Source organism: Hyaena hyaena, unplaced genomic scaffold (assembly GCF_003009895.1).
Source record: "Hyaena hyaena isolate Hyena2069 unplaced genomic scaffold, ASM300989v1 scaffold_112, whole genome shotgun sequence".
NCBI classification, from domain to species: domain Eukaryota; kingdom Metazoa; phylum Chordata; class Mammalia; order Carnivora; family Hyaenidae; genus Hyaena; species Hyaena hyaena.
The window spans coordinates 2,997,953-3,013,793 of NW_024080744.1; the positions used below are offsets into that span (position 1 = coordinate 2,997,953).

General features: G+C 41.7%; 1 protein-coding gene across 4 annotated transcripts in view; it reads left to right on the top strand.

Moving 5' to 3' along the window:
• Window positions 1-15,841, top strand: part of FNDC3B (fibronectin type III domain containing 3B) — a 356,123-nt gene that overhangs the window by 321,333 nt on the left and 18,949 nt on the right. For all 4 annotated transcript variants that reach the window (XM_039236525.1, XM_039236526.1, XM_039236528.1 and 1 more), the window contains exon 23: window positions 4,201-4,413. In XM_039236525.1, coding sequence (XP_039092456.1) covers window positions 4,201-4,413 — 213 coding nt within the window. The remainder of the gene's footprint in view (window positions 1-4,200; window positions 4,414-15,841) is intronic.

Below are 15,841 nucleotides of genomic sequence, written 5' to 3' on the forward strand. Positions count from 1 at the left end.
ACTTCCTGTTGTTTATTAGAGTACCTAAGGACTATTTGGGCTGCACAGAGCAAAGCAGTAGGTTCACCTGGAATAGAAGGTGAGCTTGGCTCTGGAGGACATTGAGCCAGCAGATAGAAGAAAGGATCTTGAACTCTGGACTCTAGGAATACCTGTACCTATAATAAAGGAAACGAATGGCAGTTTGGACACTAGAAAGACATTAATACAAACTCTGTTGGTCAGGAAATTTGTTACACCACTGAAGAAAGACTGCAACTTAATGTCTGGCATAATTCCCTTTTCCTAAGAAGGGAAGATTGGTAGTAATTCCAACCACCATGATGACTACCTTTTCAAAAAAGACTTCCTCCCCAGTTGCAGAAAAATTTCTTACTTTCTAGTCATAGGAAAAAACCCTCTTGTATTAAAACCATAAAACCATAAGACTCATGTTGAGAGGTGAGTTTGAAGTTATATTGAGAGACTTATACTGTGCTATCTAAAGAGACCTGATACAGCCCTTTGTTTAATAGAATCTGGAAAAAGTCAGGTTCTTTCTAATGGAATTCCTGCTGTACTTTATCAGAGATAAGTGTTTGCTACATTCCAAACTATGAGGCAGATAGATACTTATCCAGTCTGGGGTGATTAAGAGCTGCTGTGAACACTTGTGTGCCAGTTTTGTAAGAACATAAATTTTAATAAATTTCTACAAAGAGAAGGAAGTGGGATTGTTGGGTCACGTAAGTATGTAAAGCTTTATAAAAAAATTTGATAGGAAGACCATTTTTCCAGTGTGACTGTACCATTATGCGCTCTCACTAGCAATATATGAGGGTTGCAGTGCCTCTATATCCTTGGCAAGATGGTATTGACTATTTTCTTTATTTTCATCATTTTTATAGCAATATAAATATTAAATATTAATAGCAATATAAATATATAGTGGTATCTCATCGTAGTTACAATTCTCATTGTCCAGATAGCCATGCTTTTCACATTCCCATCTCAAAATTCTTTCCTTATTTCTGGGTAACAAATACTGTTTGTTTTCTTCTGTTTTCTCCTTAAAAGTTTTATATTTTACATTTTATGTTTAGATCTATGATCCATTCTAAGTTTAGAATAAGATAGAAGGTTTAGATTGAGTTTTGTTTTCCTGCTGATAACCAGTTGTTCCAACACCATTTGTTAAAAAGATTATTCTTTCTCCATTGAGTTACTTTTGCACATTTGTCAGAGATCAATCATTCATATTTGTGTAGATCTATTTCTGGAGTCTCTAATCTCTCATATTGATCTATGTGTCTGTCTCTTACCAGTACCACACTGTCTTGATTACTGTAGCTTTATAGTAAGTCCTAAGTCAAAAAGTGTGATTCTTTGAACTTCATTCTCACTTTTAAATTTTGTGTTTGGCAATTTTATTTCTTTTGCCTTTCCATATAACTTTTGTAGACTCAATTTCTCTAGGTCTACTAAGAATCCTGCTGGAATTTTAGTAGGATTACATTGTATCTATAGATCAAGTTGGGGAGAATTGACATTTTTTTCTGTGTAGACTTCCAATTCATGAACACAGAATGTCTCTCTCTATATAGATTTTCTTTAAAAATTTCAGCAGAATCTTGTCTTTCAGTTTCTTTCTTTCTTTGTGCCATTTTTTCTGCCACCAGCTGGGACTTCTAGTCCTTGATATTGAGTTGGAGTGTTGAAAGTAGACATCCTGGCGCTGTCCCTAATCTTAGAAATTATTTAGTCTTTCACCATTAAGTATAATGTTACCTGTAGGTATGTCTATAGATGCCCTTTTCAGACTGAGAAAGTTTCCTTCTATCCCTAGGATTTTGAAAATTTTTATCGTTGAGTAGAAGTTGGATTTCATCAGGTGCTTTTTCTCTGCCAATTCATATGAGCATGTGTTTTTTCTTCTCTAGGCTATTAATATGAAGGAATTGTCTAAGGACTGGGGAGTGAGAGAATGTAGGGAAAAAGAATGGTGGATTTTGCCCATTCACTGAGCTTCCAGAGACCCCTTTCTTTGAACCACATGTTCCCCTAGAGCCCTCAGTCCATGCAGATGTCTGCCCTTGGATTTCAGGCTGCATTGAGTCCAGTTTGGGGGATCACAGAGGGGGAGAAATGGTAAATGCAATGGTAAATGAATTTAAAAATGCTAAATCTTTTACCAAATCCTCCAGCTACTATTTGCCTTTTTGGAATTGTTACATAGCTGCTCCGTTTATTTTCTCAGGTTTATGGCTGCGTTCAGTGGAGGAGACAGAGTACCGAGTAGGGTGTGCCTGCTTCTTCTCACCTGTAATTAATCTGAGGGGTTTTGTTCCTTTGTTTGTTTGCTTACTTTTGTCTTGTTAAAAGCCTACAGGCATCTTATTAGACTGACTTGCTGAATTATATAATCTTTAAATTTGAAGAGTTAATGCTAATTGGAGGTCCCAAGATGAATTTAGGTATTATAGTACCTAAATAGTATTTTCTACGAAAGTGTAAGCAATAATTGCTGTAAAGGAGAAGCACATAAAACTAAATTATAAGAATGTTTTAAATTGATCGGTTTCCTAAGAATTTATCTCTAACTCTATTTTTTATTGTCATGTGCTTTGGAACACTGTTTTGAATGTGTTGACACTTTTAGAACTAGAGATCCCACACTGCTCGGTCAACTTGGTAGGATGCTTGTGCACCTAGCAAGGGGGCCTGGGTGGAGGTTTCTGCTGGAGGCCAGGTGTGGGCATGAAGAGGTAGAGAGGCAGACCTGAGTGGAGGGGCCTTTCAAGTGTGTGGAGCCCTGGAAATAGGTTACTGAGGGAACTGTCGACGCCATACAGAAAAAGAGAAGAGGAACAGAGGGCGATGGGGAGGTGGTGTGAGAACTTAGGTCTGAGAAGCAGAGGAGGAAAGCCTGAACAAGGAGTGTGCAGGCTGCCAAATGCCAGGAGGAAAGAAGCTTCCAGAACATGCAGTCACCGCGGGAAGTGGTGTTGAGAATGAGGTTGGGGCAGTGCCATCCATGTGTTGTATGAAGGCCTTAGAGTGCTGTTTCAGTCAACTAGGAAGGAAACAGGGGAACGAGAAAAATAATAACAATAATAAGATATTATTTTATTTATTAATGTTAACTCTATTTGATTTTAAATTCATAGACCATGAGGACAATGTGAAGGCATCTTTATTATCCATAACGCCGCACACTGCAAACATCCAGTTACGATTCAGAGACAGACATCTGAATGGCAGCCCATTATCGGCAGTGTCTACACACTTAGATGTGGTTCTGAACTAGCAGAGATGGGCAAAGCTGGAGATGTGCCCTGTCCAAGAGCTTCTGTCCTTTGTACACCCTGAAGGAATTTCCTTTGCTTTCCTATTTCATGTCTTCTTTACAGCCCACTCACTTCCAAAACTGACTCTGAGGCAGCTAACATGTGGCCAGAACAGAATAACAATAGCATGTCTTTAGGATGTCTTCCCCAGACAATAGACTTCTTTTTTTTTTTTTTTTTGTACATATCTTTTCGAAGTGTATTCATTTTCTTTTTTTTTTTTTTTTTTTTTTTTACAAATAGTTTATTGTCAAATTAGTTTTTACATAACACTCAGTGCTCATCCCCAAAGTGCCCTCCTTCATGCCCATCCCCCCCTCCCCCCCACATCCATCAGTCCTCAGTTTTTGTCAGCATTCAAGAGTCTCTCATGGTTTGCCTCTCTCCCTTTCCCCCACCATTTCCGCCCTTCTTCTCCCCCTTGGTCCTCCGTCAAGTTCCTCCTAATCCTCCTATACGTGCAAACATATGGTATTTGTCCTTCTCTGCCTGACTTATTTCGCTCAGCATGACACCCTCAAGGTCCATCCATGTTGCTACACATGGCCAGATTTCATTGTTTCTCATTGCCATGTAGTATTCCATGGTATAGATAAACCACATCTTCTTGATCCATTCGAATAGACTTCTTTTTTTAATTAAAGAGCTAAGAGATATTTTGTTAATTGCTCTATTTTTGCTGGTTTTTGGAAGGGGGGGCGAAATCTGTTTGCCCAGGCTGCCCTATTCTCTATTTGTCTTGAATTATGTTGAATTTTTTTTTTTCTTTATTCCATGATACAGTTTTAGAGAATAATGCACACAGTGTCTGCTTCGAATGAGAAATTGCTGCATCTTCAGCCTACAATGTTCGTACTTTTTTCCCTTTTTCCAGGATCAGAATTCAGGCTGTCAATGAAATTGGAGCTGGACCGTTTAGTCAGTTCATTAGGGCAAAAACTCGGCCATTACCACCCTTGCCTCCAAGGCTCGAATGTGCTGCAGCCGGGCCCCAGAGCCTGAAGCTGAAATGGGGAGATAGTAACACCAAGACCCATGCAGCCGACGACATGGTGTACACCCTGCAGCTGGAAGACAGAAACAAGAGGTGAGCTGGCGGCGCGGGTGCAGGGCCACTTCTGTGGCTTTGGCTCACAGGATGAATCCTTGTTCATTTGTCCTCTAGCAAAAACACTCTTCCTCCTCGTTGAAAGGTTCCCTATGATTGGGGTCCTGCATTGTGTACTTCCAGCCTCCACTTGGAATTTTCTTAAATGAGCATTCTGAAGATCCTGATTTGCCTGCCTGTCATAATCTATGGGTTTGTTTTTTCTTTCACAAAGCCAGATAATGGAGAGGAATTATCTAAAAAGAAAATTGCCCCGTGCAAGTCCGTGCTATGTTATGGCGTCAGATTAGTCACAAGTGCAGAGGGAAATAAGACTCAGGAAGAGATGCTACCTCTTTAAATATTCAGTAACCATCAGGACAAACATGTTTACCAATCTGAAATAGCTGTGGTGATGTACAGATGGGGATCGTACTCTGTAACTGTGGGCAGTGCGGTATCAAATTAACCAGAGCAAACAGGAGATTCTTTATAAGACTCCACGCCCAGGAAATACTCTTGGCCACAGAAATCAAATCCAGCTTTTCACCTAGTATGTATTTAACCTAACTTCATTTCCTCTGAAAATGGCCGATCAGGAGGTGGGCCTCTAAACTGTATTTAGGAATAATTCAGATGCAGAGTAAAAGGTAATGATGACAGAATGTTCTGTTACTAGAAGTCCAAATCAGAGAATCCGGTAAAGGAGGTGGGGGGGTGACCATAAATGCAAGACACTCTGGTGGAACCGACCCATGCTGCTACCTCCCTGTACCCTATTTGCTAAACACAAAACTGTTTTTGTCCTTTCCACCTCATGCATTATAGTCTCCTGCTCCTTTATGCAGGGAACTGGTTTAGTTATCACAGAAACCCCTGTCCGGTCTTCACCCCCGACTCTACTCCAGAACTTTGATTCATTTCAGTGCAGTGGAGTCCTGTGTGGAAGGCACTGTCTGAGGTGGGGCTTCAGTGGAGACCAAGATCAAGGAAAACGAAGCCCCTGCGTCCAGAAGCGTAGGACCAACCCACCACAGATGGTCTCAGAACATTAGCACCATTGGAGAAAAATGCTTTGGGAGGTTGGAGGAGGCAGAGGCCATCAGGTTGCAAAGACCAGAAACGGCTCTTTGAAACAGGTGACATTTAGACTTGACTGAAGGACCTGTCAAACCCTGTAATTTGACTACAGAAGAACAAAAATGATCGTCCTGTCAGAAACTAGTCCTGGTGTAGAAAGCACAGAGAAAGTGAGGCTGCCTTTGGTGGGTTCATTAGAGATTAAATGCATCCTCACTCGTAGACAAGATCATTCATCTTACTGTGCTTTGTACCTTTGGATGCATTTCACGGGTTCATTATTTTACTGCTGGGGGACTCCTTGACTGGAGAGGGTTGGCAAGAACAAGAATTATGGAGTAACAGAAAGCCTGATAAATATTTAAAGCTAGCATTGGGGAAATTTGTAAACAAGCCTTTACTTTTACCCTGGGCTTTTGGCTTCCTTTGATGATAGAATCTTCAGTAGAGAGGATCTTCTAGTTGTGCTGCTTTAGAAAAAGTGAAGTCCAGAAACATTGACATCGGTAGCAGAATTGGGAAAAGAGTGGGGGCTTCCTAACTCCTCGTGCAGTTTGCCTCTACTGTTACCTCCAGGAGGTGGGGAGAGCAAAGGCTCTGCACCAGACCAGCTGGGGGCATCCGCCTGGGGTGCCTCGTATGGAGAACTGTACAGATGCTCCGAACACAACTTCCATGAGCACTGATCTGAATGAGGATGAGACATTTTAGTATGCCAGACAGAAAACAGTGCAGAATCTAGTAATCAATTTATGCTATTTTGAAAAAGAAAAAAAAAAAGAAGGAGACCCAAAGTTAGCATTGTTAATCAATAAATGACTTGCCTAAATTTAAATGGCAATTTAAGAAAACTTACCGTTAGGAACAGTATTTTTCTTAATTTTATGATCCGGAGTCCAAATTTATCTTTTTTAAATTGGATTTGTCGGTGCTCTCAGAAACTTATTAAAGTGATGGGAGTATGGAGCATAATAAATTCTCATTCTGTTTGTGGAATAATTTTCCTGTGATTAAATGGGATGAAACTTGGCCTAATTTGAATTTGAATTTGAAGATGACCTTCTTCAGTGTCCTGAAACTGAGCTCTTGTATCAGTTGGCCCCTCAACTCCAAGCCTTTATTTAACTTTGGATCTTGACTCATGGGGACTGGGGAGAAATCATCTGACTAGGATACATTATGATTCTTGTGATTAGCATAGTTTTTCTCAATTCTGGTCTCCTTGTGGTTCTTGAGGACTTGAACCTGGCCTGTCCACTGAAAATATCTTCTTACAAGGACCAACTTTTCCGTTAAACTTGTTGCCAGAGTGATTTCTAGTTGGGACTTTTGGGAAAAGTATACGTATTCCTTAATGGATGCATGGATTTCATTAGCCACTGAGTTCTTATTATGGATGTGGTAAAAATATTGTGTGTCCTGCTTGTGGCCAAGCTGAGAGCCAGAGATGGACTTAATTGTGGTTTTAATTTAGTTTACTCACCAGCCACTGTGGGCATTAGAAAGGAGAGCTGGCGACGTGAGTCGGACAGTTCTCCTAGTCAGCTATGAAAGTAACGTTATTCTTAAAACATTTTGCAATGGGGGGCACCTGGGTGGCTCAGCCGGTTAAGTGTCTGACTCTTGATTTCGTCTCAGGACATGATCTTATAGTTCTGGCAGCGCTGGGCCTGCTTGGGATTCTCTCTCTCTCTCTCTCTCTCTCTCTCTCTCTCTCCTCTCCTCTCCTCTCCTCTCCTCCTCTCTCCTCTCTCCTCTCTCCCCTCTCTCTCCTCCCCTCTCCCCTCTCCCCTCTCCTCTCTCCCCTCTCTCCTCTCTCTCCTCTCTCCTCTCTCCCTTCTCTCCTCTCTCTTCTCTCTCCTCTCTCTCCTCTCTCCTCTCTCTCTCTCTCTGTACCCCACTCCTGCACACATGTGCACACTCTCTCAAAATTAATAAATACACATTAAAAAAATTTTTTTGCAACAGAAGCACAATGAAAATTAGTAACTCCTTGCTTGGTAATTGTAAAATTAAAGAGTTGCCTTGATTTGACTGCTAAACTATTGGTCTTTCCTTTTCTCCTCCTCCATAAAATAGACGCTAAACTAGAAGATTGAATGTAGGGTTCCTTCCCACCTTTTTCACCTTAAAGCAATGAATATTTGTAGATCATTTGTGAGCTAGAGCCATTACTAAGGGGTGTCTCTGCATGCTATCTCTTTTTTCTTCACATTCTAGTCTCTGCTTTTGACAAATAAGAAAATAATAAGAAGCTAACTTTCTTTAAGAGTAACCACTTAATGTCTCAAACCCCTAAGGTTTTACATCTATAATGTGCTTGTTTGTTATATTTGTTTATATACCCCTCAATCAAAAAATCTGAAACGAGCCAGAGATATCTAAGTGTAATGTTGAGCCAAAAATCTATATCCAAACTTTTGAAGTACACTTCTATTTATTGAGCACCTACAAACTACCAAGCATTGAGAGCTCTTATCTACGATAGTTTTTTGTTTTGTTTTTAAATGTTTGTTTATTTTGAGAGTGTGAGCAAGCAGGGGGTGGGGAGAGGGAGAGAGAAAATCCCGAGCAGGCTTCATGCTTTGTGCAGAGCTCGATGCTGGGCTTGGTCTCATGACCATGAAATCATGACCTAAGCCAAAATTGAGCCAGAGGCTTAACTGAGCCACCCAGGTGCCACCCCTCTACGTTATTCAGTTTTTTAACAAAAAATGAAGTATTTTCTGTGCTGATTGGATTTCTACCAAAGCTTTCCACCATCAAGATGAAAAAAAAAAGATTGCTTTTGATAAGTTGACTTGATTTTAATGTGATTATTATGATTTCAACTTATGATTATGAAGTTAAAATTAAATGAGCAGAGAACGCTTCCTAGAGAAGATAACAGGTTGAGTGAGTCTTAAAGGGGTCCTGATCTTATAATCTCATGCAAAAGGGCCTTCAGTTAGAGATGAGTGATGCTGACTCAGGATTGGGTGGAAACCAAGGATACAACCTCCAAAGCACAGAAATGGGCCATGCGTTTTTTTCCAAGTGTCTTTTCTATTCTTTTCTTTTACATGTGGCTCTTCTTAAGTTTGAGGCTATTTCATGTAAATAGAAGGGATCCCAAAATGGCATCTTGCCCAAGTCCTTGTCTCAAGGTAAGTCAACCTAGAATTCATCTGGGTCACCTGGACCTGCTACAGTGAATATTTTTCCCCCTTGAAAGGGTCATTTGTTTTCCATGTATTCAAGCTTTTGACTCACAAGTCTCCCTTTCCAGGGGCACTGACTACATATTTATGCAGCAGCTTCGACGCTAAAGACTAAGTTTATCCCTGATAGATTATAATCACTAAATCACAGGTTTTCTTTTTCCTTGCATTACTATAATGTGCTAAGTCTTTTGAGGTATGTGGCAACCTATAAAGAACTTATCTGCTGAGAAAATAAGTTAATGGGAAACAACAAGCTGACAGCACAGGAGATTTTATTTGCTTTCAACAGAAAATCACAAATTATATTAGTTTGGCCGTAGAGTGATTAAGACTATTATTCTTAGCAAATTCAGGCACAGAAGATCTGAATGTCTTTGGTTCCTGTGTATGCAAGAAAAATATACACCCAAAGTAAACATTTTCATAATGCTGCATTAACCTAATACAGGGATTAGAATAACAAGATCAGCTCATGCATTTTAAGATCATAACGCTGTGCTGATGATTTTGAAGATGCATCTGTCTGTGTTATTGAAATGAAACGTTATGTTGCCCTGACAGAATTTGAGTTGATGCTGATTCTCGTCCTGACCCACATGGGTCCGTGTTCCTGATAATTGTACACAGCACCGAGGCGAGAGGAACTTAAGTTCCAGGAATGCATTTATGGCTAATCTGTTGTTCAAGTTTAGTCAGATACCCAGTGTATTTTAAAGCCAATGTATTTCCAGCAAAAGGGGGTTGGGGGAGAGGGCTCTAATAGAGTGGGTCATTACCAGTAGCTCTCCATTTAACTCCGCCCTTGTGCCCATGACACTTTTCCCTAGAGCAGGCAATTTTGGAGGGCTTTGTTAATGTGTTCAATATGACTGACTTTTGCTGTTAGGGACAGAAAATAATTTAGATAATGAAACCTTGAAAAGATACACATTAGGCAAATAATAAAAGTCGCTGGGGTATATGAGCACTACGGAATAAGTAAACTTTCTTAACGTATGCCTCTTAGAGAACAAATCTCTGCTTTTATTTCTCAAAGCATATTGCTGAATTAAATAGATGTAAGGCAACTAGCCCAGGGCCCACACAGACCCATGGTATTCGTTCCCTTTGCGTCTCTGAAATAGTCCTGATGCACATGATCACCCTTATTGGATAAATGACACTTTTATTTATCTTCAGTCACCGGAAGGCAATTGTGGTTCTCCACAGGGGTGTCAAACCTCTGTTTGTAATCCCAGATCTGGTACTGAGTTTCTAGATGGCTAGAAGCATGTCCCTTAACTTCTTTTTGCCTTAGTTTCTCCCTTTACAAATTGGAACTAATGATGCCTGTCTCCAGTCCCTGACTGATGGGGAAAAAACATTCTCATGTCTCAGAAAAGCATAAAAATTAAGCCTAAAAAATGAAGAGTATTGCTGGCTTAGTCCGTTTCAGGCTGAAATGTAGGTTATGGGAAGAGGTAAATGATGGTAAATGAACCATTGGAGATCTTAATTGCACCATAAGTAAAACATTCAGATTACAGGGTTTTTTTCTATTTGAAAATAGAATTTTTATCTATCTAGACATAAGTAAATGGAATGGAATGGGGTAGTGTTTTTCTCAGCATTTTTACCTAAATCGGGTCACATTGAGGCAAACCCGTTAAAATAGAAATAGACAAACGAACATCTAAAAGACTCTGCAAAAAGTATCCTGGAAGATGAGATTCCCTGCAAAGAAAGTAGAACGGGATGTTTCAAGGGTCTCAGGTGGTCTTCATCCTGAGACCCTTTCTTTGAAAATAAAGAAACCTCCTTTTTAATATGTCAATAACGAAGTACACTGTAAACAACAAAAATTGAAAAAAGGAATTTTATTCTACGTAGAGTTTCATCAATAGCTATATTGATATTTTATTTCTTAGAAAAGGAGCATAAAACGAAACATAACTAAAAAGTACTGCAGCAGGAGCACTCACAAGCTAACAGGCACATAGGCCGCTGAGAACGTGCGGGAAGGAAAGAAACTGCTTGCACTTCAGTCTTTCAGAAATCCTTGACACTTGGGTTTCGTCTGCAAACAGAGACTCTCCCCAACATCAGAACCAGTTTAGGAAATGCACCTTCCCTACCTCAGATGCCCCCACATGATGCTATGTGCTTCCATCTGCTTCTGCGTAGGCATAACAGGACTCGGTGTTCTTGGTAGAATGAGGACACGCTATCCATTCCTGTTTTGAACATTCTCCATTCCCAAACATGGCTTCAGTAATGTAGGAGATTCTCTCTCTCTCTCTCTCTCTCTCTCTCTCTCTCTCTCTCTCTCACACACACACACACACACACACACACACACACACACACACAGTCCATGCAGCCCAGGGAAAGTAAGAAAAAATGAAGGCAGTGACATGTCCTTGGTAAGGAATATAGCCATCCTGAGTTTATTAACAGCTGTTGATTTGTGATACTGTAGGTCAAGTTTCGAAATGAGCAGCCTTTAGTAGACTAGAGGCCATTTTAGGTCAGCAGAGTAGATGATTTTGAGAAGTTAATATTAACAAGCTACTGTTGCCCTGTAATGGACCTCGGAATTATAAGGTAGCAACAAAGCAGTAAACACAAAAACCTCGGTGTTAATCTCATTTTGTACTGGAAATTTAAGTTATGGCCCATCCAGGGCATTCTTGGATCTCTTTTTTTTGAAACAAAACTTTTAGGGAAATTGAATTTAAAATTAAATACTTTCTATATCATCATTTTAATCTAAAATTATTTAAAATAAGGAAACATTGAAAGATATAACATGTCTGAATTTTTTCCCTCAGTAGCCCTTCAGCGTAAAAACGTCCTCTTTCACCATGTGTTGAAGCTTAGGATACTGAGGTTAAAAGGACAGCCTTCCCCTAGAACTTCTTGAAAACGTCCAGAATCTGCTGTTTTGCCTTCCTAGTGTGTAATTAATAAGAAATCATAGAAAATACTTGTTCCCCTTATTTGGACCACATAAAAATCCCTTCCAGGTGAACAAGACATTATTATTCCAAGTGTCTGGAATCTCAGCCTGGAGAGTTAACAACTTGTCCAAGTTCATAGTGAAGGCAACAGACTATGCATTGTGGCCAAGGTCTTTGTACGTCTTTATACCAACCATGGAGTACCCTGAAAGGCCAGCAGGATAAGCAGAATCATTTTATATTCACAGATATGTAGAACATTTTTGTAAATCACTGTTAAACTGGCAACATTAAAACCCGTGTGTGCTTGTTACCAAGAAGTGTTTAGTTTCAAGACATTACAGTCCACGCCAAAGCAAGTTGGAGGCAGAGCCATAAAGAATCCATTTAGACTGTAAACTTTCAGTGACCCACCCAACCTTCTGCTTTGTTTATGTTTCCCTTCCAAGTAAATATTTTTAGTACAAGAGCGCATTTCTTCCTATGTTTCCTTTCTCTCAGTAAAAATGCCCAAATTCCCATTAATGGGTGGCATTGATAGGCCCCACTGCCCCGTCTTCATCTGTTGTCAGCCGCAGTTCTTGGCCTGGGTTCACTAGGACAGGGTGGATGGATTCACGTGCACAGCTTTCTCCCTGGCCCAGGAAAGCCTAATGGGGGTGTAAGTAAGGGGTGCTGTTTGGGGGATATTCCTCAGGCTTCTCCAACATTGAGAAACAAGGTAAATCATTCATAAACCTTGGCATTTTGTGATTAGTAACATTAATATTAGTACTAGCGTAAGTGCTGGGCATTTCATAATGAGTTCTCCCTGAATTATTTCATTTGATTCTCACAACAACGGGCGGGGGGGGGGGGGAGCAGGACACTGTAATCATACTCATTTTTATAGAGAAGGGAATAGTTTGCCTGGCCATAGAGCCCGTGAACAATCACCGGGCTCTTAAACCTAAACTCAGCCTCATGTCAGCAGACTGCAAAGAGTATTATTACCCACTGTACCTTCAGCCCCTGAGCCAGGAGGGCAGCTCCATGGATGTTTCCACACCTGTGCTCTTACTGGGTCTTCACAGGAGTCTGGGGTCATGTGGTTGGTGCTACCAAAGGTACATGGCCATGGACAGAAGGGATTGAGCTTAGAGTAGAAGACCCCTCAGGGACATTGCCAATATGGGCCCATAGCTCAAGAAAGACTTTTAAGGAGCTATGATTCCATGGGGGTCCTTGTGGCTACATATGCTTCAGCCTGAACTGATACTAAAACTACTCAGTGATTTTATTGAGCATGTACTGTACTATGTTCCCGGAACCATGCCACCTGTTATACATGTTTCATTGTGTTTCTATAGCACAGGAATATTTATGTAATAACAATAACAGAGTAAGCATTTCATTTTAAGGTCCTTGGTCACCAAAGTAGATTAACTTACTTGGGGGGAGAGCTGTGTGTTTAACATAGGCCATTAGCAGATGCAGTGGAACATTATAGATTCAGATGGACCTATTCTGCTGAGACATGAGCCAGTAATGGGTCCAGTAACCTGGAGAGAGGCCTATCTGGCAGGAGTGGAGAGACCTGCTCTCCTCAGGGCACCTTAGCCTGACTTGGACACCATGCATTGAACTCTTCCTGGGTGCTAGATTCCATGCTGAGCTTTGTACCCACATTTCTGCATTTGATGCTAAAAACAACCTAAGAGGCAGATACTGCCCCCGTTTCACAGATGGGAGAAACTGGGGCTTAGCCGGGGCGTGTGGTTGGGCAGAAAGGGGCAGAACTGAGATTTGCTTCCTGTCTTCCTGGGTCCAAGTCCCTGTGCTCCACCACTGCCCACCAACAATACGGGGAGTGGGGGAGGACGAGGGGACAAGCCAAGGGCGGTCCAGTCTTCACCGGCAGCACAGACCAGGGGAGTGGCCTAGGGCAAAGCAGACTCTCCACACAGTGCATCGCTTATTGCCTAGGCCATGCTCTCACCCTCAGAAAATCAAGGGATTGAGGCCTTGGTGAGAGGGGTTTTTTTGACCATCTGCTGATTATGTAGGCACCCAAGGCGCTCCAGATCCTCCCTATTCGTGGCTGATTTTTTTCCCTGTCCCAGGGACTTCCCTTTCCCCAGGCCCTGTGCTACTTGAACACAGGTGGAGCCCAAACACTGACGCTGGATGGTCTAAATATAAGAGGGAAGGAAAAGGATCAGAAAAGCTTGGAGGAATACTGTCCCCCTCTTTGCATGGCAAAGACATTCTCTAAGTGCCAAATCCTTGGTTCCACTGAAATATGTAGCCGTCAGTCATTGCGTCTTAAGACCCATTGCATATGTTTAATTCTATCACCAAAGGCTTCTGGCTGACTTATTAATGAATTTTAAAATGAGGATGGTTTAAAACAAAGATTTAGGAAAGAGAAAAAATTGAGTCAGCCTTTGTAAAAGAAGTATTTGATGAATACTTTTAATCTCTCCCCGGGTGGTTCTGGCCACAGGGTGTTAACCTACGGAGCCTGCTAGAGAGGCCACGGTGAAAATGGCATAAATCACTGGCTCCAGAGAAAGAAGAGTCTTTCCTCTCCCGCCTCGGAATGATGGAAAATAATTACAGAACTGCGGTGAAAGAGGGACTCCATTCTCTTTGTGTTGGCTTGGATGCTTTTTGCTTTGCCTTGGCTGGCCTGTGTTTGAAACAGAAGCTACTATCAGCACATGCAGAAAGAAATTGAGGATCGGTAGCATTTATTTAAGACCTACTCTGTGTAGGGACTGGGGTTATCAAACTGAGTCGCACCGAGATTGTGAACGAGGTCTTCTTGCCCACACTTCCTGAGGGGTCCCAGCGCAGAGGGTCAGTGGGCTCCCTGATGGAGCCCCAGGCAGATGCCTGGCTGGCAGCGTCTCTCATCACGCAGCCAACTTTCAACCCAGGAGGAAAGAAAACAGCCTCCATAGTAGCCCTGAGTGATGTAGATGGTCTCTCAGAAGGAAGAGTGGCTTTTCATTGTTTAAAATCCTAGCATTGTAAAATAATGGTGATTAACACCTACTGAGCGGTTATTACAGGTCAGGACTGCTATAAACACTTTGGTTAACCCATTTAAACCTGACAACGGTCCTCTGGGGGGGGGGGGGGGGGGGGGGGGGGGAGTCCTAGTATTACCCTTGTTGCACAGAGGAAACCACTGAGGCACAAAGAGGCCAAATAACTTGCTGATGGCTTGCAGTCTGGCTACACAAGCCGTATCCATTCTGTTCACGGAAGCCACATCCACCAAGAGCGTACCAGGCCCCCAGGTGGGTGGAGAAGCAGCATACAGCCAGTGTTACCCTGAAAGTCTTCCAAATCAAAACTCTCGAAGCCCTGGGGATTGGACTCAAAGTGCCAAACTGGCTGTTAACATAAGGTTCTATTTCCAGAAACTTCAAATGGAGAGGTGAGATTTTGTGAAGGATTTTTGATTTTTGACTGACAAAGTGACTTCCATGTAGCATTTACCTAGAATCTGCTTACTGATGCATATACTAAATTTCTTTGTTAAAAGTAAAATAACCTGAAATTAGGACTATATGTAAATGAGTACCATGTTATAAAAAGGATTAATGAATGCCCAGTCTTTTGGCTCCCGTCACCCACTCTCTCACACTTGCACTTTCTGCTTTACTTCACTTGTGCTTCAAGAAGAAGGAAGGTACGGGAAACCTTTAGTGTGAGAAACATATGAACTTTTAAGCAGTTTGCAGACTTGCTCTCTTCTGTCTTGTAATGACTCCCTGTGGCTCTCAGTCACCTGTCAGAATGAGCCATGTGGGGAGAAGTCCACCAGAGGGAGTGACCCACCCATCTTACTTCATTGCTCAGCTCTTTCTGACGTCGAACCTGTGTGTCCACCTTAGGACACCGGCCCCAAGAGGACAAGTCACCTCTTTTTCTCTAAGGGCTCCAATTATGTGACCTAGGAATTAGCCCCATCCATTTTCATTATTCCCATACACATTTGGAGAATGAAATTTCCCCAGAATTTTTTCCCATGCCTTTTCTAAGGGGAGGGAAGCCAGGGAAAGCAGGGCACCGAGCAAGTCGTGATTTATTACTGCCAGAATAGACAGAGGGCTACATTAAAGGATCAAACACGTGCCTATTCTAGAAAAGACTAGAGGAAGAAAGAACTACCCCTTTCCCTCCTGTACTGCCTAGGTATACCCTCACTGAATC